This window comes from Melanostigma gelatinosum (genome assembly GCF_949748355.1).
Source record: "Melanostigma gelatinosum genome assembly, chromosome: 14".
Taxonomy (NCBI): domain Eukaryota; kingdom Metazoa; phylum Chordata; class Actinopteri; order Perciformes; family Zoarcidae; genus Melanostigma; species Melanostigma gelatinosum.
Genome location: NC_136647.1, coordinates 15,756,466 through 15,783,325, shown reverse-complemented (window position 1 = coordinate 15,783,325; position 26,860 = coordinate 15,756,466). Strand labels below are relative to the sequence as shown.

The following is a 26,860-nucleotide window of genomic DNA, read 5'->3' as shown; positions in this document are numbered from 1 at the left end:
TTAGCACTTCTCTCCTTACAGCCTCTTCGGTTTTGGAGGATGACAAAATACGACTTTGTGCTCACCCTTTCTGACGCCTGGAGTCAAAAAAGAAGAAGCAATTGAGATGCTAAAATAATGATGTTGTTTGACTTTTATCTTTAATGGGCAGCATAAAAAAAGTGTTTTTCTTTTGAGGAACCTAAATTGTAGCTATTACTGGCTAATGGCTGAAAGAGGGATTCTTTATCAGTGTGTTTCTTCTCTCATAATAAGAAGCCTATTTTTTTTTCATACCTAAAATCTTTGTGGCCCAGCAGGAGAAAAAAAAGATGACAGTGTGATTGTGAGAAGTTGAAGGGATGTCCAAGTCTTAAGCACTGATAAGACCATCGGGTTAGCTGCCAGTTTGCCAATTTGCAGAGAGATCAAGAAGAGCAGAGGCATGGCTATTGCATCATCTTTTCATACTGTGTGATGGTGAACGTCAAGGCTGTCTCGTATTTTCTTCAACACTTTGTATGATCCGGAGCAACTGTAGTTGATGTGCAGTGAGAGGTGCTGACAAATGTGCAAATATATAAACAAGTGGAGGGAAATGAGAAAGTCAAAGAGCTGTCACAGATAATATAAAAACAGGGAGAGCAGAGAATCAGCATGGCTAATACTATCTAGAATGGGGAACCATAATGTTGCATAAATCACAGGTAATGGCAGAGATATGTGTTACATACAAAAATATCCACATTGCTCCTGTAATTAAAATCTCCATTTCCTGTCCGTGCATGTCTTTTCTGCTTGGACAAAGCAGTCAGCAGTGATTAATAGAAGACTAGCTGAGGCCAGCTTTGTTGGTCTGTAGAGGTTCCAAATTATTTATTCCTTCATAAATTTTTTTTTTGAATTTGGCTTTGTGCTTTTTGGAGATATTTTCTGCCCTGGCTCAGAACCAACTGGAGAGCTACTTTGGAGTGAAATAAAAAATAAAATAAAAATAGGTCTCAGTACTTGGCACTGTCTCCTTGAAATCCTTGCCATTTTTATGTGCTTTGTTGCCATGAAGACGCGCATGTCTTTGTGTCCATTTTTCGCCATCTGTTCTTGGAAAATCGGTGCTGGAGATGCTTTGGATTGTGACCAATTGTGAAATGCACGATAGCACTCACAAACCCTGCATTTAGCGCTGCACCTGTTGTTATGTTGAGGCCACACAAGCATAAAGCAAGAGCCCCACCCTTGAACCTCTGCCCTCTCGTCATTTACGCTTTAGCTTTCAGCTATTTTATATCCGTCAATGTTATAAAATGAGACTTCTAAAGACATAACATGACCAAGACCACATTGTCCTCTACAATACGGTTCTAGCAGTCATTCAGTCTCTGCCCACCGAGCTGCCAGAGAGTCATACATTGGGGATAATATTTACTTGGAGGAAATAGAAAAATGTGAACAGAGACCCAGAATAGCAATGTGCAACAATTGAATAGGACACGGGACAAATAAGAACATGCAACAAAGCAAAGAAAGGAGTGAAAGGTGTTCTTTAATGGAAAAAAAAGATAAAGCACATGCTTTGTAAGAGACTGTAATTTCACATGTTCTTCCTGGCTGTTTACCAACCGTGATGTCTCAGCCTGGAACGCAGGCCCCATTCAGCAGAGCCACCAGTGGTCCACAATGGGCAATTAAAGGATTTGAGGCGAGAGGTCGGGGACAGGGAGGGCCGAGTAAGTCAATTTTTGCTCAGTCTAAATGCGACTTAAAATACCAGCGGCATCACTGCTTTTTCTGTAAGTGAGACAGAGCGATTGAAGTTCCTCTGAATACATAATTATCGCCTCTCTCTTCTTCTGTTACTAAATTTGGTTGGACTTCTGAAGGAATTTGTAAGTAGGTGCTTTTTGTTGTAGAAATGATGCATGCACTTAACTTGGTATAGTTTTTGTAGTGTCATGCAGCCTGTTTGCTGGTCTGGAGTTATCAGCGTGGAGTGGGCAGAATTAATACAGACAGAATTTTAACCTTGGATGTCAATAGTTTAAAACAAAAAGGTAACCCCTGGCCTGTACTGCAGCCCTGCAGCCAGCAGAGGGAGTGCTGACCTCCTTAGACAACAGAAGACACATTTGAGGTTCACTAAGTCACAGCCACACTGTTACTATTAACTTAGGGGTCGGTCACACCATAATTCAAAATGTATTTAATTTAAGTAGAATTTCACTCAAGCCGTGTGATTAGTACTTCACTGTGTTTGGTATCAATACATATTATGTTAGGCATCACATTTCTAATGCACTTAAAAATGCCATTTCATTTCCCAGTGGCGTGTTGAGAGGTCAGAGGGTGAAAACCTCATCGATTTTTGTCAGTGGAAGAAGAATCACAATGCTGCTGCCCGGTGTGGATGGAGGCACTTTTTTACTGGCTCATTAGGAATGCACTATTCTTTTCTTTTTTTTTTATACTGCCTGAGCTGATCCCTTTAGGTTTTAATGTGGACACAGTGAAAGTGCACGTCCCTCTGTCTTGATGGGTGGATAATAATACCATAAATCATTCATCAAGGTCAAATTATGCTCACTGTCAACTGTATAGTCACACTTTGAAATATTAAGTACACTTTTGGTTGGGGGAATTCTGACGTTCTTAAAAGGCTCTTCTTAACATATAATGATGGGCACCTAAAACAAAGTGTTTGGATGGTGCAGCCAATTGAATTTAGAGGCTAATGCAGACTGCTGCCGTTCATTCAGCGAGGGCCAGCTTGATTTATGGGACGTGGTAATCTTTTATTGGATATGAAAACTTATAACACCCACATTCCGTTGTTTGCAGTCATTTTGATTTTATTTCTAGCATTTATCAGGCTACTGTAGCCTGGATCTTTTTTTGCTCGATGCAAAGTGGAGCCTCGTGTTGTGAATGTGTCCTTATGCGGTTAAATGGTCCTGCCTCGCTGGAATCTCCTCTGCATAACAGAGAAGCCTCTGACTGGTTAGGGAAACCAAACCAGCGCTGAGCGCAGAGACGCACGGCGCCTCATCCAACCAGCGCCGGTCCCACGAAACCGGGCTAAAACTACACGTTTGAACAACTGAAGTGGCCGCAAACTGGATGCTTCTGCCCTTTTGGATTCTCGCTCTCCATTCAGCCGCGGGGAAAGCGTCACCTGAAGTGGAACTATGTCAGCGTATCTGATCACAGATGCATTCCGCGAAGTTATCAGCATTTGGAAGTGAGGAGTCCGATCGCGGAGTGGAGGGGGGATCCAAGTGGCGTTGAGTGGATTACTTCTCGAGTACCCTGCAAGGATGCCTCCGACTGAACTGAACTTTGATTCAAATATAAATTCAGTTCTGCAGTTCTGAACAGTCGTATCTGTCTCGCGGCGGAGTTCAGGAACTCTCCTCCACCCGGATCCCCATCATCCGCGCTGCAGTATAAGTTGTGATTCAGATGAGACGGACAACAAAGCGCCTTCTAACGGGATTTACACCGTTTTCCAGCTGCTATTGAATGATGCCTACCAGCCTGACGGGGATTTACTGTCTACTGGCATTTCTACAGATTTGTTCAGGTACGAGTTATTGCCAAGATAGCTTCTCTAATGTTTGTGGGATGGGAAGTTTAAACCATAATAGCTAATCCTGCATGCATATAAATATATACTGCATTGATATATATATATGTATGTGTGTGTATATATACTGTACATATACTGTATATGTCAAATCTGATCCGACATGGCACCCTGTGGGTATTTCGGTCACCTTTTCTCTGTAGCCCGCAGTATCTGTATGTGGCCTCTGACCCACGCTGCGTGCTGCCTGCTTGCTGAAAATGACCCATTTATCTATTGAGCTCTGCTGCAGTCCAGAGAAACGCAGCCTTTTACAAGCAGCTCTTATCACACCGGTGGGGATTAATTGCCACAGTAAGTGTCCGAAGAGAGAGAGAAAAAGAGGTTTATGTGAGAGTAGGTTGTTTTATGTATGATTTAAAAAAAAAATCAATGGAATTGGTGAAATGCATGTGAGGAGTCAAAGTAGGACATTGAAGGTTATCATCCTCAGTCCTCAGAGGGTGCAGATATATTACATGAGCTGCAGGTTAACGAGGAACAGAAAGGCTTCACTTCAGACCAGTGAGGATGTTTCTTTCAATGGATGGAAAACAGGCTCCATGCTCTGACAATGTCATGCATTTCTTTGGTTTTAATATTTTCCCATGCACTGATATTTCAAGTTTACTTCACACCTTTATTTATACTTAATTGTTGAGTGGGCCAACTCCAGCACAGCATGCCATGTATGTTGGGCAAACAGGCATTTTCAAACATCATCTGACACACAGAGAGAAAAAAAAAGCTTTTGATTGTACATGTTGTGCTGTGTTTTTGCTGGAGGGTCAAGGTTCATTCTTGCAGAATGAAGCCAAGCATAGCATTGCTATACCACTGATATTGAAGGTGGAGTTGGCACATCAGTGAAGAAAAGTTTTTGTTGGAGTGCTGACAACATACTTTACTTTCCACAAGGCTTTATTGGCTCAAACACATTTTTCTTTAGCCTCGATAACTGTTAACATTAGCCACCGTGCTCCACTTCCAGTCAAGCAGCAGACCTCACAGTCATCCATTGAAGGAGAATCACCTTATCCCCGCCCAAGGCACACTGAGCAAACAAATCAACGCATCTCTTCTTGGAACTACAGGCAAGGGCACATTAGAAATCACAAACACTTTTAGAAATTTCAAGAGTCCCTCTAATTCCCTACTGGCGCCAGTCTTGTTCACTCTGTAAGACAAAGACAGCTGTCAGTGACATTAACACTGGCCACAGACTGACAAAAGAACAATATATTTTCAGCGTTAGAGTGATGGCTATATTTAGTGCTGGACTTGCTTTCTTTGACAGTGCAGCGGCTGATTCTTCCAACGTTTTCAGCTCTTTTGAGAGCTGAAAATCGTCTTGCCCTCCTCAGAATACATGTGGGTGAAACATTCTTGGGTGTGACTCCATTTTTTAAAGTCAACATATTATGAATGTTATTCATGGAACATTTTCCAAACCATAGATAATGCCCCAAATGTTCCCCTTCTGTGACCAGAAGCAGAAGCTGCAGATGTGGATATAATACCGCCATTTAAAAAAACGTATGAAGGCCTGCCTATTGGCGCCAAGAGCACGAAAATGTGTCTGACACCAATTTTCCAGTTTGTTGTCTCTGAATTTCCAAACTGACACACTTGCTTTAACATGCCATCCAGAGCACTCAAGGAGATTTGTGATTTTCTAAAGTTCTCTGATCCTTCAGCATGACGTGAGCATGTTAATTCGACATGAAGCCCAGATACTAAGTATTTATTCAACACATAAGGTGACAGTAAATGTACATGCAATGGCCATGTTTGAACCCGTGAACATGTGTGTGTGTGTGTTTACCACATCTCTTTGCCACCATGGATTACAGGAAGTCTAATGCATTATATCTGGGATAGCTGCCAGGTTTTTACATGCCTATCCTTTGAAAATGATCCATGCGTAACAAATTGCAATCAGAATGATTGCATGTTTTTTTCCACCCTGCTTTTGTTTAATGTAACTAATCCACTTGTATGGCATCTTGACTGTAGCATAAAAACGTACAGCGGTCCATGACCGCCCGTCATCACAAAATCTGTGCTGTTAAGTGACTTCACCGTACTCGGAACGAAGGTAAACCTGGAACTCCCCATTCGTTGAGAGTTTAATCTTCGCATAATAAATCTGCCGTCGGTAATTGGATGATACATAATAATCTAAATGATGGCCATTAAAAGCATATGCTCGTGTCGAGATGGCTTTGTCCCTTTCATCCCACAGATGTAAATTATGCATCCCCAGAGTGATGCTGTTACTTGCCTTGCCATTCTACCTGCTTTGTTTGATGGTCTGTAAACACTGCCTAAAAAGGAACCATGGGAAAAATAAAAGAATGGCTCATCCTGTTATTCTTTGTTACGATGGTTGTCTCATCTGTGCTTTCAAACAGAAGACAGGAGTCGAAGTCTCAGTTAACCCTCTCAGCTCTGCTGGCAGTAATAGGATTAATATCTTCATAAAAACCATCCCAGCTAAGCTAATAACTAGGCTAATTACTTTAGCAATAAGAAACCAAGGCCCCTCTGAGGCTTATTTTACCTTTTACAGACCCCCCTCGTCCATGTGTTATCAGTGAAGAAGTAAGTACAAGAGGGGCTCAGAGACCTGCAGGACACAGCCTAATTCCATCACTGGTGTGTGCAGCAGCCCCATTGGGAACTGTCTGATTGAGACATCTGGCCGGTCTGCTGGAGTTAGTTGCACACAGGTCAGAGTTCACATGTACCTACTCATGGTGCTTTGGGAGACTGACACTCCTGGCTGCAAGAGGTTGACTGTTGTTGCGACCCAAAATACCACACGGCACTTGTTACAGAGCGCTGGACTTTAAGCGATGATGGCTTGATTGGGGGAAGCCGGCCTGCTGTGTCGCCTCTAGTCTTTGTGGTGGTGACAGTGATGAGCCGAGTCCCGCTGCTAATGAGGACTTCTTCGCCATGGATGATGGGGCTGATGGGACATCTTCTCATGCCGACGAGAATTCCTTTGTTGGTTGGATGAAATTGTCAAATTCCTTCTTTTCTTCCTTGGAATTAATGCATCTCACAAGCTTCACTGGAGAACAGATTGGATATCGAGCATCTTCATCAACGTTGTTTATTTCTTTGAACGCACCAACGTGAAGGATAGGAATAAGGAACAGAGTTTTAAGAAATGTATGCAGGGTGTGGCCCTTCTCTGCTTCACTCATACTGAGAATCTGCAGAAACCACTCTGTTTTTAGTTTTTTTTAAAGAAAGGTGCACTAGTTGCTAGTTTAGCATGTATTCTTTCATTCTTTAGTGCTGGCAGTGACCCTGGCACACAATGCTTTTTTTTGTTGTTGCTTTAAATGGCTTTAAGGCTTTCAAGCAATTCACATTCTTTCTCATCCATTCTCAGGATCCATCAAACCTGGGTTGAGGTTTATGTCTTGACTTTGAAAGCCGTTTCTGTGTTTCCTATTTTTAAAGAGCTAAATGGGCCGAACACCTGTAAACCCTAAATTATGTGTTGTGTCTAAGATGAAGTCATGCCGAAGCAATATTTGTTTGACACAGGTGTTTCTAAGGTCATCATTACCAAACAAACTCTCATGAGAACTTCGTCCCCCGGGAACTGTTCTGGTAGAGAAAACTGAGGCCGTGTCTCTCTTGTCTCTCAAACCCCAGCAGATGTTGCTGCGATTGTTTGCTTCCGACTGAATATGCATGAATGCATATGTAATGGTGTTTGCGTGAGCTTGTTTTTAATGTGTGTTTTCGGATTGTGTACCGAAAGCTGTGATTCACGATTGCCTCTCTTGTTTACGCACCGGCTTCCTGTGGCGCTGTGAGGCAGAGTGTGGTTGCCAACCCTGGGGAAGGGAAGCTACTGAGAGCTTTAACAAGCGCCCGTGGGCCTGGAGTTCACAGGTCATCACACCTCACAGGCACCTACATATACGTACACACTCCGGCACACACACACACACACAATTCCTCATTTTGAGGAGGATCAATAACCATCTGCCCGCCCCACAAAGGTAGCGAGTTCCTTGCCTGAAGGATCCTCCCACACCCAGACTACATCCTTCAACCTTTTCTACTCATCTCTGTAAAAATAGAATCACGGTTCATTTGTTCATTCTGCCATTACAATTGTTTTCATCGTCAAGCTCTTATTACAGCACAATGTTTTCATTCGGTGCAACAACAACTCCAGCATGAGCTGAACCAATTCATATCGAAATTGCAGGATAAAAACAACTTTATGACTTTTTACGATACATTTATAAAAGCATGAAGCGGAACATAAATACGAATATTAAAGTTGAAGTTTCATGGTCACTGCCACCTCAACAATGTATTAAATCAAGCAGACACAATTTGTACTGACCAAATTACTCTGTCATTTAAGTATTTCTTATTCATGCTGATAAAACGTGGTTGTGTGCCTTGTGTCACGGAACTACTTAGTATTCGAGCCAGACAAAAGGGAAACATTTGATTCGGAAGATTTATTGTTTATTCAGCATTTCGAGAATAATGGCGAAATGGCGAGAATAAAGTCGAAATTTCAGTTTTGCGCTGACGCTAGCAGTTTTTATTTATTTGTTATCAACAGTTTGCTGAATTTTCGTCATTTTTACCAAAATGGTATTTCGACATAATATTTTACAGTTGAACTTTATCGTCAACATTTTTACTTTATTCTCAACATGTTGATTAAAATGCAATGCCTGGCTGTAACACTGAAAGTTCAACCGTAATCTTCCTCCTCTCGTTTCCTTTTCTTGTGCCTTGCTCTGACACTCTTTCATACAGATCACATCATACTACTGTGGAAACTAAATTAAGGTTACAGACCCAACACCAGACATTGAGCCTATGGCTATAGCTTCTAAACTCAGATATTCCGTGGGTTTGTGGTTTTCTCCGGGCTGTTTGTACTCCTTTGGCCTCAGTTTACTGTTCTGAGGTCAGTGTCCAGCTATGGCTGGAGGCGCTTCGGATAATTACTTCTGTGAATGAATCTGCTCTTTGTAGTTTTGGGATTTTATATGTAGGCTAATTGTGAAGACATCCCACACCTGAAGTGCATTTATGAATCCTTCTTGTTTACTCTGATAATCGAGATGGACGTTTTTTCTTTCGTACACAAACTGTGTCTCTGAAACAAATTGTTGTTCATTTGTGGCCTTATGCAACTTTTCTGTCCGTGCTGGCAACGATTGAGGTGCTCCAGTAGTTGCTTCAAGGGTGATGCTGTAGTCCCTTAAGGATTTTGGGTTTGAGAGTAATTGGGACACTTCTTATTTTGAAAGGACAGCTTTAAAGGTCATAGTAATACTATAACCTCAGAGATGCTTCTCGAGGTTTCATCTCCTCTCCAGTCAGGCGGTTAATAGTCAATAGAATCAATACGCTCCCAGTGACTCGGCTTGTAGAATCGATTAGCCAAGCCACTGGTGCCTTCAGTTCAAATGACCGTTCAAATCATTAATCGAGAATCATTTTTCCACACATTCAACCGGTTTGTTTTCATGACATGTCTTTGAAATTGTTACATTGTAATTTATTCTGACAGCCTTGATCAGAACACACCCAAACCAGACCCAGTCCTTCACTTGGCTCATTATATCCCAAGAACCTCAGCGATGATGAAGAGAGCGAGCCAGCAAGAGCACGATGCCCTCAGGACTGACCTTGTTATTACAGTGTGAGGACCTAATGTTACCTTCATTAACCAGAGGCTGGCGTTGGAATGTCTCTCAAAGCATGTTGAGCATTTTGACATACAGTCTCGTTAGCTAGAGGGAGAGCCAGTGGGAGACATTTGAATTATGTAGGAATGGAATGATGTTGCGCACTATGAATGCAGATTTAGAAGGAGATATTGGCCAAGACAGATACCGGTATTCATTGTTCATCAGTTTGGTTTATTCTTAGTATCTAAAGCTAATTTCCTCATTCAGCATGATGAATTGAAGAGACATTTATTTTAATCATGTAAAGTAGACATTTGTGTTTGGCTTGATTGAGACAGTGATTACTGGCATCTAACAAGCAAATGTAATATGTTTTAAGAGCTAATCTAACAGTATGTAATAGAATTATGATATGCATGATCTATTTCATTTATAGTAACTGCAATTTTGCAATATCCTACGCTCTTCTGATTGTATTTCACCTCTACTATTATTGATTACCCATGCTACTTTTGATGTCACGCTGACCAGTTCACAATTTAATCTTTAATTTCTGCCCCACAGTCCTCAACATTCTACACATTTTCAATCTGCTATTTGAACTCTAAAATCTTTGTGAATACAACTTATTTAATAAAAAAAAAGAAAAAAAGCATCTTGAATCCAGGCTGTACTTTCTTGCAGTCCATTTCTCCCATGCATCCTGGGTGACGATGTAGCTGGAGGCGCTCTTTTGCAAGTCAATATTAGAGGTTGCAGAGTGGCACTATACATCATGTTATTTATTCTTTTTACATGTCTCAGGTTAATGAGGGAGGAAGAAGGGGAAAAAAGTGTGGACTGGGATAGTATCAAGGGGTTAGGAAGAGGGAAGACATCTGCAGTCTTTGGTGGCTATGTGATGAAATACAGTAATTAACTCATGTTCAGAATATGAACACGGAGATAAAACAAAAATCCAGACAACCATTCATTTCACAGGCATTTCGTTCCCGTAGCCTGTGATTTCCCACTGCAATAAGAACTGCTTCCAATCAACCAAATAACCTGCACTGTTTCGCTCACTTCAAACAGCGGCTTTATTGTGACATGCAAGATTGGTATCAAGTGTGGACTGTAGCCAGACTTTCAATGCCTGCTTTATTCCAAACAGTGTTGGTTTGGCAGTGAGAGGTATAACAAATTGTTGAATTCAGCTTGTTCTCGCAAATCATTGCAATTACATTGAACAGTCGAGTGGACCCTCTCTTCAACCAGCAGCTCATTACAACTTTTGCCAAGGTTTTCGGATTGCAAGCTCCGTTTTTCATCCTTAAAGCAATTTATTAGAGCACACAAAGTTTACCGCAGAAACACCTCATGTACCCTCAAACTCAGTCCACACAACAAACCAAGCTGGAAAGCTGGGCTTTGACTGTATCCCTCACGTCAACAACCAACCCCAGCCAACACGCGTGATCAACAGCACCAACCACGAATGGAGCCAAATAAAAAGCTGTTCATACAGATAAGTTCTGAAATTACTACCAGATGAGCTGTTTTAATCACCTTTAAAAAAAAAAAAGAAATCTGTTGGAAAAGCTTATCGGAGTTTAAGCTTTGATACTTTTCATAGAGAAAGGGATTGAAGTCCGTACGCTTCATTCCTTCGTAGCAAAACGAAGTGAAAAGCAATTTGTCAAGACACAGTTAAAATGATATTTTTTGCCCAGTCGAAGTGATTGACACGAGCAGCTTTGCGGTGAAAAGAGAGGTCAGAATATTATGGATTTCCTCGAGCCGCTTCTCTTCCACGCTGAACTCTGACTTCTTCTCCCCCTGCAGTGCTTTATTGCCACTCTCTGCAGGCAGTGTTGATAGACTAGTGTCTGGAAAAATATATACCATATACTTTACACGAGTGATGTTTCCTCTTATAGACTGCGTTCATACATGAAGATGATCCTAATCTGTAGCGATTGGTATCCGTATCATCGTTTTAAGACATGAATCTTTGGAATGGGTGATATCAAGAGGTATATTTTGTAAGCACTGAATGCTGCAAGTGCAGGAAGATCTAATGGTTAAAATGAAGACAATTTCCAAAAGGTAGCAATGTGGCAGCAGCAGCAGCAGCAGCAGCAGCAGCAGCAGCTGTGTTTTGATAAGATTTGCATTCGTCTCCTTGGCATGACTGCTGCCAGTGTGTCGGACACCCGCTGCTGTGTTTGAGACAGTCGGACTGCTGCCTCAGAATTTAAACCATTTTCAGAAACAACAAAAGACATTTGAGTGTTCTTTCCTTGTAAGCAATGTCAGGTTAGTGTGTTTACTTGTGCAGAATGCCACACATACATCTCATAGATATTCATGAATCTATTTCTCTTTGATACATTTCATTACTTTTGATCCAAGATTCTGATTGCGAGGGGACACAGTTGGACACGAAAAGAATGTGTCGGTCAGGCTGCCTCTGATGTGGACAGAGAGGCATTTGTACATGAATGTGTAAATATTATTTACCCTGCATGAATTCTTTGTGCACAGATGTTACCAAGTGAAACAGGTGGCAGGCAGCTCGCATAGCTGGATATCAGTATCACAAGAGGGTGTGATGTTCTTTGCAATCTGCAATTCTTATCAGAAAGAGGAACCAAAGATGCCTTTTTAAAGAAGTAGTTTGGGGAAATTTGCTTCCTTTTTATAATCTTTGAGGACATATGCTAAGCTAAGCTAATTGTCCCCTGGCTCTAGCGTCACACTTAACAGTGAGTGGTATCATTCTTCTTCTTTTAACTCGATGCAAGAAAGCAATCATGTTTTCCAAAGTGTCAAACGATTACTTGCAAGTCAGTTGTAAATGGAATTCAACTAGAAAGATAGATGATTGGCCAGTCTGCGTTTTAGGGGCGGGTCTTAGTGAAGGGTCAGCTAACATTGCCGGCAAAGTTTGAGTGAACCCACACAGCACTAACGTCTGGTCTCCTGTGGATGAATGCATCCTCTTATCAATGTCCTCTTCGACCATTATGCTCATATTGTACATTGTAATATGATACAATCGTGTCAGTGCAGTCCAAAAACATCCCGGGTCGTGGCCGCTCATTCTGCCTCTTCATTAAAGAGACAGGAATTTCGAGTCAGAAGAGCGGTTTAGTGGCAAATCTGAGCTGTGTTTGAATTTCTGTGTGTCTGTTGGTATTGAGATGCTGTGTAATCCAATAAATGTTTGTGTCTGTTGGCATGCACATATTCATGAAGTGGGACTTCGGTAACCAGAAGAAGTCCTGGGAGAGGGCCTCAGTTTTGTAGATGGGTTTTGTGCTCAGGGCAAAGTCTCTCTCCCTGCACAGTGTGACAGTCGGTTCACATCTGGGCCGCCACAACCAGGGGCGCAATTAAGACCGAAAATAAATGTAGGTCATGCAGACATGCACTTGTGACATGCATTGACGCAGCATGAAGCTAATGTAATATTAATGTATTAATGTTAGTGTTGCAAAAACGTTTTAAATTACAAGGTTTATAACTCTATATGCCTCGAAGGAGATGAAGGAAACATGATTAAGTACAGATGGTCAAACACACGTTATACAGTCGGTTTGACCGATTATATTAAATACTGGAACTTTAAACTGATGCAAAGATAAGGCAAACGTATTAAATCACTCATAGTCTTTATTTATTTTTTAACAACAACAAACTAATCCTTGGCCACTTCTGTGTCTATTCATGGGAAGTTTGACTTTCAAGCTCTGCCTGAGTGATAATCAATGGCCTGTACCGCCTCTTTACTTTCCACTGAACATTTAATGGAGTGAGGATAAGCCTCTCAGATGGGCTGCTGGCCTTTCCAGACACTTGTGTTTCTCATCAGAAATACAAGAGGTACGCTTAGCTTAACGGTTCCTATTTCAAATCAATGTACACTGTATGAAAAAAACATGTTGAGAATGCTGAACATGTTGACACAATCATAGCTGCGGATATGTTGTGCGCACTTTACCAGTAAGTTAGTTTCAAGGCAAGTTTGAGCAAATCTAAACATTTCAAGGATGAAAAATGCAGTTTGTTTTGGGTTTGAAGAAACAAACTGAGACCACAGCCTGTGCGTCATTGACAGCCTGATGGATTTATTCTCCAGTTAAAGTGTCCATGGTGACCTAGTTGGCTCAGATGTTTATCGTGTACCAGCAATGTTCTGCTTTGAATCTGCCCAGGGGAATTCACTGCTTGTTACCTTCCCCGCCAGCATTTAACAGCTGACAACACAAAGTAGATTTTCTTTTCACAAGATTATATTACTGCGCAGTCAAAAAAACAAAACAAAAGGAAAACAATTAGGTGACCGACTTCATGGAAACATAAATATTTGCACACAATTCTCAAAGAAGGAGCTTCATGAAGCAATTTAATGTAAACAATGAATCAATTATTCAATCGACAGATCGATAATTTGCATACTGTATTCATCGTTTGAGTCTTTTTTTGTATTGTTTAGGGAAAACTGCTAAACAGTTACTGTTTAGGCTTTTCAGAATGTGAGGATTTGATGCTGTCCTCTTGTTTAATGTAAATGAAAAAGAAAATCTTTTTGTTTTGGGATGTTGCTTGGACAAAACAAGTTATTTGAAGACATTATTTTTGGGCTTTGGTAAATTGTAATGGCCATTTTTCACTATTTTCTAGATAACAATTAATGGATTCATCCTAAAAAACATTTTACAGATGAATTGCTATTGAAAACAGTCGTTAGTTGAATTTAGCTCTTTCAAAATCTTTCCCTGCATCTTTTAATTTGAAATCTTAAGCCACTCGTGTGTTAAAGCTTGCGAGCACTTTCCCACTCAGTTGGTATCTTCCCCTGAACATCTGGGCGCGCTGCAGTTGGGAGGCGTTATCACGTCCACGACCTTGACTCTCCTCTCTGCAGACTGCGTCATTGTGCATTGTGTTGTTAAGAAGGGTGCCAGAAGAAAGAACCTCGTAGTGTTGTCATTCAAGTTTTTCAAAACTTCCATGCGATTAAAATCCCCGTTACAAATGCAATTTAAGACGATCAAATGCGTCAGCGCAATCTAAGAGAGAGTGTGGTTGCAGACACCTTTTCCTTATTGCCACACACAGACATAGAAGCGCACTCACATTCCTTCCCCTACATACTTGAGTGAATGACAGTGTTCAACTGTTCCACTTAATTGTAGTTTATACAGTCTGAGAAAGAATGTCTGGAATTTTTTTGGTTCCCTGTGTTTTACTTTACAAATGAATGCGTGCAGGTTTGGAATCTGTCTCTCCAAGGGATGAGCAACACAAATGGTTTATTTTCCAACGAGTCCACTTTTTTTTCTGTGTTAAAGAAATAACGCAAATGTTCGGGAAACTATGTCTTATGCGCTTTCATGGCGAGAGTTAAATGAGAAGATAGATGTCACTCTCTCTTTACAATGAAGAAATGAAGCAAAAGCCAGCAGACGCTAATACTCTCTGCAAGAAAGCAAATAGCTGTTTTTCCCAAATTGTTGAACTATTTCTTTTAATGTAGAAATATAAAACATGATCTTTTTATTTATTTATACTCAAATTTCGAGTGGCATGATGTGTTTTTCATTAAAACCACTGTTTAAATGGTTATGACCACCAGAACAGTAGACCATCTATGCTCAGCCTTCGTAGCAACAAAAGCCATTGTGCAGTTTTTCTGTTTTGTGTATTCTGGCATTATAATGAAGTGATTTAATTGCAAGCTGGTTAATATGAATATTCACATTTATACCGATCATGTATCTGAGTAGCGATGAGGATTGTGCTGAGACAGCAAACCCCCCTTCATAAACAAATGCACGGACATTAAATCTCAGTGAAGTCAACTTGAAATACCACATAATGAGGCGGTTGGCGTGGCGGAGGGTGCCTCTGCAGCAAACGGGTTTCATCATAATCATTGGAGAGCAGTGATAAGTGTAAGGTTATACTGTCCGCCCTGCACGAATACGATTGGACGTGACTAGCCGCACAGCTTTGAATGAGCCAATCCTTGTGAAGCATATTGCAAACAGCTGATGCACACTATTTCCTAATTTGTTAAAGTTACCCGGGGAGCTTTGTATGCTCATTATTTCCAGCTAATTTTGCTTCAATGTTGAGAAAACTTTTCGTTAGCATGCGGGTGGTTTTTAAAATAAGTATTACTGTCGTTTCATCTTTTGTGCTTTTTTCGTGAGTGTGCGTAGCCTTTTATTATCGACTCTGCACAGTGTTATAAAACAGGTCTCTGGTCTCCCTTGTAGCCGCTTTGATGTAGGGCCCAATCCACATTAATCAGAACTTGGCCTTAGAAGGGAGGATTTGTTGGATGTTTTGCTGGCATTTCTGGAGAATCAGATGTGCTTAAAATACCAAAGGTGGTGCAGTGATGCACGACACTTGCGTAATATCTCCCGCTTGTCACACTAATACTTTGCTGCTGCGAGTTAAGTTCCACAGAGTCAGAAGGCTGTCTAGTCTGGGTCTGTGAAGTGTATTTTAGGATGGCAATGCTGACGGCATTCAGTTGTTATTCAGACACATGATTCATTCTGCAATATGAAGTCACTCTCAACCCACTTTCTTTTGTGTGATTGTCTACTCTCATTGTATGTCAGGACAAAGGTGGAAAAGTGCCAACATCTGTCGCAACACTTGCTGGCCGTTCTAATTCAAAATGACATTATTGATTTTTGACTGCTAACTAAACATAAAACAACTTTGGTAGTTTACTGAGTTCAGTTGAGGATTTCACTGCAGTGCTCTTTGGCGTGCTATGGTGGTCTTTCGTTTCTCTGTGTAACTTGTCAGTTCTGTCTCTCAAATGCTCCGTAAGCCTCTAAATCTTAGTTGTGGGTCTTGTCTTGATATCTCCCTTGTTCATCTGGCCTTGGATCGCTGTCTGTTCAAACACGTGGTGTCATTTGACTTACAAGAGTGCTGCTTTGAACTCGGAAGCTTCCGGAAATCTCTGTCTCGCCATTAAAAGTGTGGGCTGATCCGCGATCTAGCCCGCGGGTCACGAAACAGAAAACTAAATGACTTTTACAGACTGAAACAAAAGGGATTTCCTTAACAAGACGTAGCTGTTCCACTTACTGCACACTCTTAAGCCTCCCGACAAAATCGGCCTGTGCCTGACTGCCACTCTTTCACAGTGGCACTCGAGCACAGGTAATCCCACAGTACCTCGGGCGGAGATTTACCATTTCCACCACTGTGGCTCTGGTAGGCTTGGTTTCAGAGTCACTGAGCAGACCGGCTGTGTCACACAGATGTCAGCAGCACCAAAGGGTGGCAGTCCACAGCATTTTGCATTGATAAATGTCGCTCACCGCGTCTCTTGTACTTATACATTTGGGAAAACCACGGACAGCCAGTTGTGCACATTCTTCAAAATGTGAATTTCAAGGTTTTTGAGTCCGAGTGTGAAAACTAGTCTCCAAGTGATGCTTCAGCAACGTGTGTGTGTGTGTGTGTGTCCATGCGTCTGTCAGCCTCTCTGAAGTCTTATACCTTTTCGAAAGGATAATTTTTCATGCTGAGCTGACAGCTAGTGTGACCTCAGTGCACCAACCTAATTTGATTATGAAATGTGATATTTTCACTGTATATTTCTTTGGTTTGGTTCCAAACAGTCATAGTAGCCTCCTTTCATGCACTCTAAACACATGCAGCACTGTACTGTAAATGACACGGGGGTAGGTCGATCCAAGACCACCAACGTTGCCCTAAATTACACTCATTTGTCACATTCAGTTATTAGATTCTCAGATTGCATGATTTGTTGTTTCAAATCCCCTACCACACCCCTTTATCACCTCTCCTTTCCTCCTCTAATTTATCCCCTCATGCCTTCTTTTTTTTACTCACTTATTCACCAAACCTATACTGGAATAAAATACAAAATACCTAGCTTGTTATTCCGCCATACTAGGGCTTTCTACGTTTTTTTTCTGTTCATTTTAGTTAATTCTCTCTCTCTCTCTCTCTCTCTCTCTCTCTCTCTCTCTCTCTCTCTCTCTCTCTCTCTCTCTCTCTCTCTCTCTCTCTCTCTCTCTCTCTCTCTCTCTCTACCCACCTGCTTTCTCACAGACTGACACAAAACTACACAGAAATGCTCCTTTCTCTTTCATGGTTGCTCTTCTCTCTCTAGATCTTCACAAGACAACAGAACTGCCTCTGGGATGACTGACAGACAAATACATATTTGTAGGGGCACAGGTGCTACAAATGACCTTTGGTGTGTACGTATGTACTCCATTGTGCATCTGCGGGCATGTTTTTGCATACTGATTGTGTGCTGGCGGCTGGCCCTTTGCAGATAAAGCCCGGTCTTCTGGGGGCCCACTTGTGGTGGGCTGATATTGCCTTTTCTGTAATGCCAGGGAGCTTAGGGAGCTGCATGGACCCTTAGGCATCAGCCCAACACAATTAGGAAACGTAGGCAGCATGTGTGACCGAAGGCCACAGTGGCCACCAATGTTTATATTGTTCGGTTATGGGTTTAATTGTTAAGACTCTGTGTAAAATTGTACTGAAATTAAATGCTTCCGCATATTTTTGCACGAAGCTACATGGGTGGTTTAGCCTTTCTATTCTTTTTTGGTTTAGAGAGCCATACATATTGCTTTTTTATGTGGTTTAAGATTATTTTTCTCATTTTTGAAATGCTTCAGAACTTTATCTGCAATATAAGTGAAAGGTAATTTTTTCATTCAGGCAACATCTTGGCAGCACGGTCTCAACCTGGCTTTGTGCTGTTGAAGAGATCTGTTCACCAAATTTATTGCTCATAGCTACTAAAGAAAATCCCAAAAATGTTGCTCGGTTGGCCCACCAATGTGCTGCAGATATTGATACCCAGAGGATGAATCCTAAAAACCTAAGTGATCCCCTGTTTCCAAACATAACTTTAATTTTTTTGCTGACATAATGACTCACATTTTGTCACAACCAATCGTGTTATCTTTACAGAATTTGTATTTCTGTAAAATACTGGACTTTCCTTTTTATGTACTTAGTGGCACAAACATTTTAAATTGAATTGTACTTATATTTGCTTTTGTAATAAATGTGTTATTAATGACCGATAAGAGGTGTGAATTCCCTGAGAGTGTAGTGATATATTTAATTTTTTTCAAAACAATTGCCATTATTTAAAAAAAATCACAATCCCATCTAGGAAATGATCGGCATCCGTATCGTTAAAACTGTGACAAAAGACATCGGTATAGTATCGAAATAGAAACGTGTGGTATCGCCCATCCCTACTGTGCCGGGGCAAAGAAAGGTCCTGCTGGTGCTTTTTTTGTATAGTGCTCTGAGGTGTTACTAAGGAGCATTGTATAGAGGGTAATTACCTGCATGTCCAGTTCAACTTTTTGGCAGTTTATTGTATTCATCAGCATGTAGCCTTTACGGTAGGTCGACCACTTGACAGCATTTAAAGGAAAAGCAGACCAAGGAAGCAAATGGTAGGAAAAAAACCCCCAAAAAACAAAACTGAACATAATAGTCAGGCAGTGGGAGGGCTTATCTCAGCAGTCCACATCCATTAAGTCAGACTGCTACCATGCAGGTAATATGGAGCTTTTGAATGCAACACATTAAAATGTCAGCACCTTTCAGTTTTCCACTTTCACTTGTCAAACGCTGTTCCTGACTTTTTGTGTAAGTGAGGTACGTTGCACTCTACCTCTTAAATACTATCACATTTCTCCTTAATAGGATTTTGGAAAAGATAGTAAATATAGATTTGTGCAAACACACCAAACTTCTATCACACTATATGCAGTGGATCAAATTCTCACCCATTCCACAATGTGCAAGGTGTTATCTATCTGGGTAAACACTTGTCTGCGTGGGATTTATTGGTTTCAGAGGGAGTGTAGGAGCTCATCACTGTCTTGCACGGTGGTGATTATCTGCTTTACAGGACCATTGGCACATTAAAGCGTGACCTGCTGAAGACTGTGTAAGCTAGTGTTTGCAGGGGCATGAAAGAAGTGTTCCCACAGCAATAAAACAAGTAAACAGTGGTTGACATTGATGCCGCATTTCTGTCGTCTCCTCTCTCTCTCTCCCTCTCTCTCTCTCTCGGGTTGTAAGCAATGTTTAGCAAAATTGCTTCTGCAATTAAAGGCGATTTTAAATTTGTTTTTTTCTGGAAAAATACTGATGCCTGCAGCTGTTTTGTGGAATCCACACCAGATTCTCCAGCATTCTCACAATACTGGAAGGACAAAACGGAGGAGAAATGACTGAGGGTGTGTGTTGGGACAGGGTTGGAGCTGGCTTTACTGTGTTGGGGGCTTGGAAAGAGATGGAAGGAATTTAAGACGTGCAGAGGCATTGGAGTTGTGTACCTGGATCTCATTAGGGAGGTTTGCTTTGTCCTCTGGCTCACAGGGACTCATTGTTACACAGTTTCTTTGACAACACCAGCATGACTGACATCTCAACGGTGTATGAGGGATTAGAGGTGATTTTGTGGTCGTTAGTGTGAGTATGGTTGGTGGTATTGATTCGTATTTCTATGGCCGGTTTAACGACTCGAGGCCGTGGTGAAATTGGCTCCAAATGGTGAACATGAAGCATAAATAAATGTATACTCCAGTAGGGTGGAGGAAAGGGAGGGATGGCTGAGGATGGGTATCCTTTCACTTTTGCTCAGAATATCGGAACTGGCATCTATGGAAAATACACTGCCAGGCTTATAATGAGATTTTCCACCATATTTATTTCGGTAGCGAAAGTTTCAGACACATTTAAAAAACGACTGCATATTTAAATTGGTGAAAAGAACTCAGACATTGTCTATAGTATTGTGTCTGTGGAGCCATAGATAACACCATAATCCTGTTATAATTCAGCCTTGAAGCTCGTCTCAAGAAGCGCATATAAATATTTCTTTGCAAATACATGTTTTAAGGGGAGACATGTATTTGAAAGATATTACTTCCCGAGGATTTCACATGTCGGCATTGTTTTTCTTTTAATTTACAATGCCTCATGGGATTCCAACTGCTGAAAGAAAAGCCAAATATTTCATGAGCGACATGCGATTGTGTGGTAATTATATTGTCAAACAGGATTATTGTTAATACGAGGCACTTGCACAGCAATAATACCGTGACTTGTATAATTCCTTTAGAGCCGCTGCTGTTTTGATTAATACTCCTCTTTATTGCATGGAAGGATTATTTGATACATTGTACGATGCCTCTTTGTGGTGTGTTTTTTGTGTTCAATTGACAAATGCAGTAAGTTCCATGTACTGCATTACAGCAATACAGCAGTAAAGTGTATACCAGGAACTCATTTTCCTCTTTGCTTATGTCACCTTTGCACCTCTCTTCATCTCCAGGGTCTCGTCTTCGCCAGGAAGACTTCCCTCCCCGCATAGTGGAGCACCCCTCTGACCTCATTGTGTCCAAAGGGGAACCGGCCACTCTCAACTGTAAGGCCGAGGGCCGTCCGACCCCAACGGTGGAATGGTCCAAAGACGGGGAGCGCGTCGAGACGGACCGCGACAACCCCCGCTCCCACCGCATGCTGCTGCCCAGCGGGTCCCTCTTCTTCCTGCGTATCATCCACGGACGACGGAGCAAGCCCGACGATGGCAGCTACGTGTGTGTGGCCCGAAACTATCTGGGCCAGGCGATCAGTCACAATGCATCCCTGGAAGTAGCCAGTAAGTTCTGTTGCCCCATGTGTTAGTGTTAACATGTTGTAGTGCTTATAGCTTTGATGTTCAAAACGACGCAACACACACATGTACATTATTCCAGCAGGGCGTGATCACCCGCAAATGCACCTAATATATAAATGGCCACAGTCCAACATTAGAATCAAAAGTGTACCAGATTGCTCAGTCTTTGATCAAGAATAACCAAGAAGCTCTCGCTTATGCCCAAGCACAAGATGCAGATAATAATTGCCTCAGCTCTTTTCAGAATTTTAATTGATTTCACAATCCGTCAAAGTGCATGATGAAAGTGGTGATTTTAATATCCATCTTCAAAGAAAGTAAGCAGCTTTCTTTTGAAAAATATTTCCTCAATATAACCTTTAGATAATCCTCTTCATAGAATCCTAAAGAAAGAATAACTTTCATGAAGTGTATCACAGTCTTTGTTAAATTTACTTCGCACTGTGTGTCTTCTTACTTTCACTCAACCCATTGCATTGATCTAATTTGACAAGAAATAATCTAAAAAGCCTGTTTACTTGTGTTACTCTCTTTCCAATATGGGTCATTTTTTTATGGTGCAGGGACAGGTGGAAGATTACTATGCGACCCACCTGTCGGACACGCAGCAGCTGTGTGTCTGCTTTAGTCTCCAGGTTCAAACAAGTGCTCAGTGCACAACAGGTGACAGTGTCAACTCGCTGAATCGCAGAGCTGTAAGTGTCAAGTGTGTGGTGTTGCCAGTTAAACAGCCTTTCACTGCAGTATGTCTGAGGCAGGAATCTGTCAGGTTGCATGCAGCAGCCAAACATGTATGCGTGTATATATATGTGTTAGTTAGATTGATGGAATAAAGCTTGGGTAGAATCAGAAAGAGGGCAAAAGGGTCAGGGCTTACGACCATCAGAACAGGGTAAATACAGATGGTCTGTGAATCCCAGAGGACACGGGTTCTGCAAGTCCAAAAACACTGGAATCTGCTAAACACCAAGAGTGAAGACTGCACTGAAAGAAGGAAGTGCTGGGGACAAGGGTTAACAACCACAGCCATGCCCTCACACATACTGTCGATCCTCTGCTCTGAGCTCTACCCAGGCTCGGCCTCCAGGCCAGATATTTCGTAAAAGGTTTTAGAATAATAGCGCCCCTCTAGTATCCGTTTCACCTTTTGAATTATAATGAAAGGGACGGTTAAACGTATCGCGGAAATGCTCGATCAGCACTCTAACCCTAAGACGCTCAGCCCTCTAGGGGGAGAGTTTATTACTTGGAGTTCACTAAATTTACTGTCAGGTTTAAGGTCGAGCGAGGGGGAACACAGAGAGGACTTGTTGAAGCTGCCTGGGTGAATTATGTCTCCCTGTTTCATCCTTCAGAGGTCACACAGATTCATGGGTCACCCATAGTAAAACAGAAGCCCCTTTGGCAAAATGCTGCTGAGTTAGGGAGTTTAGAAGAGGACGGAGAATCTGGGGAGTGTTAAATGGAGGATGGGCCACACTCGGTCAATAGACCTTGTTAATGGCATAGTTGTTCATTTTGGGTAGTGTTTTCATTGCTTAAATGCTGCTTTGGCTGAAGAGAACTTGATTCAAAATAATGACTGGGTTTTGAGCTGACATTTGCCGGTTGCTGTTTTGCGTGAATTATTTGCTTTGACAAACAGCCTGTGCGCACACACACACACACACACACACACACACACACACACACACACACACACACACACACACACACACACACACACACACACACACACACACACACACACACACACACACACACACACACACACACACACACACACACACACACTAAATATCATCATGTCTCACTTGTTATGTTTGGCACTTAGAATCGCTCAGGCAATAATACTGTGTGATGACACTTGACACTTGACACATTTGCTTTGTTGACTACTTCCAACAGCGCCACCCACGGAAGAAGGCCCTACCAGAAACAACCGGGTATTCGATACAATATAAGATGAAACGCCACAAAAAATATATATTTTGTTGTATTCACATTTGTGAATATCTGTTTTGCAATTTGAATAATCAAGTCTGCTGGACATTGCAGACAGTCAAGGGCTGTGGGACTCCCACGAGATACCGGTACCCTGTATTTTGCACACTGCATTTAACTGAAAGCACGTCTGCACCTAAGAACAGCCTCACATAGCCGGTAGCACGTCTTAAGAGTTTTAGTCTTGAGATGCACGCATGATGCTAAAGTCAAGAATTGTTTTCATTAAACAAATCTGAATTCAATGTTTGCATGTAGACAATACTTTGCTGAAGATATGATGACATCAACGTGAAAGAGTATAGTTAATATGCATGATTGGCTGTCTCGAATATGTTGTCACATTATAGCTATATGATGAGTTCATGGTCTCGGCTACCGAGGCAGGGAAGAAGGTGCAGCATTCGTCATTTGATCTTTTATCAACAAAGTAAATGTGAAAGCTACAGTCGGAAATTAATTACTTATAAAAGCCCCAACTCAATTCCAAATGAATTTACAGTGTTATACATTTTTCGAACGGCTTTTTGATTGAGGTGAAGTAGGGGGAGGGCGAGGGGGGGGGGGGGATGAGACGTGGGGAGACGGCTGACAAAAGACAGGCTGGCAGGCTGGAAGTGTGATGGGAGCAGGAAAGGAGTGACAGAGACAGACGGTAACAGAAGCGAGAGAGGAAGAAGTGTCTGTCCTTCAAGGCACAGAAGTGAAACTAGTTTGCAGAAAATCGAGGTGACGTGGTGGAGACAGTGACAGATGTAGTATGTGCTGGTGCCTCAAGCGTGACCACAGGGTTGAAATACTGTGTAAGCGCACACAACATGCTCACACACACACACACACACACACAGACAGACGCACACACACACAGACACACACACACACACACACACACACACACACACAGACACACACACACAGACAGACGCACACAGACGAGTGTAGCCCTTTCTGAAAGTGAAGGAGATGAAATGAGGGAAAAAAGGAGAAAAGACATATAACTTAGTTCCTATCGAATAAATGTCAGAGAAGACACTTTTTTTTTTCTTTTCTGCCTGTGGGGACCCTGGAGGACCCTGGGAAATGAACATATGTCCTATTGACCTCAGCCACTTGATTCAATCATGGAGCGCTTTATTGAGGTGAAGGCAAAGTCACAGCCTGTGTACTCTAAAGCTTATTGGATAGTGGACCTGTTTTTAGGTTCAGTAAGGGAGAGGAATACATTGTATTCATAAACTAATTGGACACTGCCATTTGCTAGTGGAAAGGCTTGTTGCAGGACTGAAGCCACAACACTGCAGTGATGAAGTATGTGAGCCACAGAGAAAGACAACGATACAGCCGGTCACATGACTGCTCACCCATAAGAGCGTATGACGAGAAAGGCACAGTTGTCAAAGTAAAAACATCAACCATATCATTACTGTACATGTTCATATATATATATATATACCTGTTACATTTCAGGTCGCATGCACACATTATGTTTATGTGGAAGACTTTATTTGGGTTTGATTGTGCACCACATTGCAGAAGACATGGAACCACAGTTGCTTCAAGCCAGATTTGTGTCCCTATAAAAGGCCTGCTTCCTCGTCTCATGGTTTCTCCAAGTAATTCAATATTTCACATGAGAAAAGTCATCTCAGCGGTTTTGCTTGTTAAAATGAGATCAGTGACATATAATAGTGGATAAATCCATCTCAATGTGGCACTTACAAATACATGTTTCTTAGTTTATTGAAAGCATACATCTCCAAAATGTATTCATATTTCATCATCTTAGATGTCTGCGGTTTTGTTGTCCATACATATCCTGAAAAGCCAGTGACAGTCACAGAGACATGTGATGGCGTGTGGTGATTACATGAATGCATTAACGTGACGGACGTGTTCATTGCAACACCACGCTCTCTGAAGTGGATCATGGGATGTGAGCAGCTCAGTCCAGACGGGGAGATTGACAGCATAAGGTGGAACCCCTGGTCCGCCTCCCTGTCCGCTCCCCTTTGATTGTAATCTTATGTTGGAAACGAGCGGGTGCAGGAGATGTACACGGCAGCGTAGAGAGAGAGAGGCGGATTCTCAGAGGTCATGTTTCCCCCCTGCCTGCCCCTATCCATTAACTAATGGCTCCCCACTTCCAATGGCTGTCACTGTCACTGACAGAATCCTCGTCTGTAGTCACTCTGGATAATAGCAATAAAAGATCCTAAGTGGCAGTAGAGCGGTACGTCTCAGGAAAGTTGTCATTTTCTCTCCTTGAGGACTAGGAGTGGTATTGTTTGACAGACAAACACTGACACATTGCGAATGCTCTTCATCCACAGCGTCAGATATCAGTGTTTACTCCCAATTGCCTGTGACAGTCTGTGAATGCGGCGCCGGCCTCTTGTTCCTCATCCGGTTTTCCGCTGCCTTGTTCTCTCCCAGTTGGCCTATGGTTAGATCCGTCAGTGAATAAGTATCGCACTCCGGGGACAGCTGGTTTGTGTTTACAGTCTGGAGACTGGGGAGAGTGCACTGCAAGTATTGTCTAAACAATTTTCGTCGCTATATTCCCCTCGGCTGAGCGTTGTCAGGACGTAGGGGAAGAGTTTGTTTGGCTCGCAGCGGCACGGCGAAGGGAGAAAAGAGGGGAAGTACTCAAGAGCTTCTGACAAAGACCATCTGGCTCCTGGGTGTGTGGCAATAGTATCAGAATGTAACGTGTTCCTTCTGCGTGTGTGGATCGTAGTGTATGCACATGTGTCTTAACTGAAACAACAGGCGCTGCTTTTACAGAAAGAACTGACCTTCACATCTTTTCACTCTTTGGCAGATTACTGAATTATACCGTTAATTATAACTCGCTTTGTTGTGTTTTACAAAAGTAGTTTTCAATTTGCAGTCGGGATGCGTTTTAGCCTTGTCAAAAAAAAAAAATACAATAAATGTCTAGCTCTGTGTGTGAAGCTGGCAGGCTTTGTGAAATATCTCCACTGCTAAAAGTTCCTCCACATTACAGGCATATGACGCCTCCTTTGTTGGCCATGTTGTGCGCGCACACATTTCTTCCCACTTTTCTCTTTGTGTGCTTATCTTTGGAGTATAAGTTGCTGACGAGATGAGACAGACGTGCCACAGGAGGAGAAAAGCAGCCTGAGGGAGTCAAATCAACAAATCTGTCTGTTGAAGACAGACGTTTGTGCGCAGTATGCCCCTCTGTGCATATGTGGGTGATATTATGTATACGCTTTGGGTGTCTCTCCATTTCTTATACATTCAACCCCCCCCCCCCCCCTCCACATCGTGTTGGATATCATTTTGTTCTGAGGAATGTATTCTGCTCTGGTTGTTGCTGGGGAGACACAGTTTGCCCCCCCCCCCCCCCCAACCCCCCCACCCTTTCCCGCTCAGCACTGAACCTCGGTGCTGGTTGCATTTCCCTGCAGCCTCGGAGCAGTAATGCAGCCAGATTTGTATCCCTTTCCGATTAAAACTCCGTGCTTGCTGTGTCATGTTACTCTGATGTCATATATATTTCATTCACCCATTTGCCGATTTGTAACCTGGCAGGAGAAACCTCTCGGAGGGCCAAACAACCAGGACTTAAGTGCTTAGCTGCTTCGAAGCAACTGCAATTAATTAACAGTGACAACCTATCATCAAGTCACAACTTGCAACAAACCCTGTAATGACATAAACTACGATATGTCTAGTGGTGCCATATATTTTACTTGTGAATTTGTCAGTGTGCATGTATTAAGAGCTTACAGCGTGGTTGAGTAATCCTGCTGTCACTGAGGGAAGAGGGATGGTTGTGCTTTTGCTGAGATGTTAGCTTTGTCCATCCTCTTTCCGTCA

At 42.1% G+C, this 26,860-nt stretch overlaps 1 protein-coding gene across 1 annotated transcript in view; it reads left to right on the top strand.

Annotated features, from left to right (window-relative positions):
* The first annotated feature begins 3,472 nt into the window (after positions 1–3,472).
* LOC306787575 (roundabout homolog 1-like) overlaps positions 3,473–26,860 on the top strand; it is a 69,066-nt gene continuing 45,678 nt past the window's right edge. The window contains exons 1-2 of the mRNA XM_079282755.1: positions 3,473–3,556; positions 20,666–20,992. Of these exons, the coding sequence (XP_079138881.1) occupies positions 3,496–3,556; positions 20,666–20,992 (388 nt within the window). The 5' untranslated portion in view covers positions 3,473–3,495. The remainder of the gene's footprint in view (positions 3,557–20,665; positions 20,993–26,860) is intronic.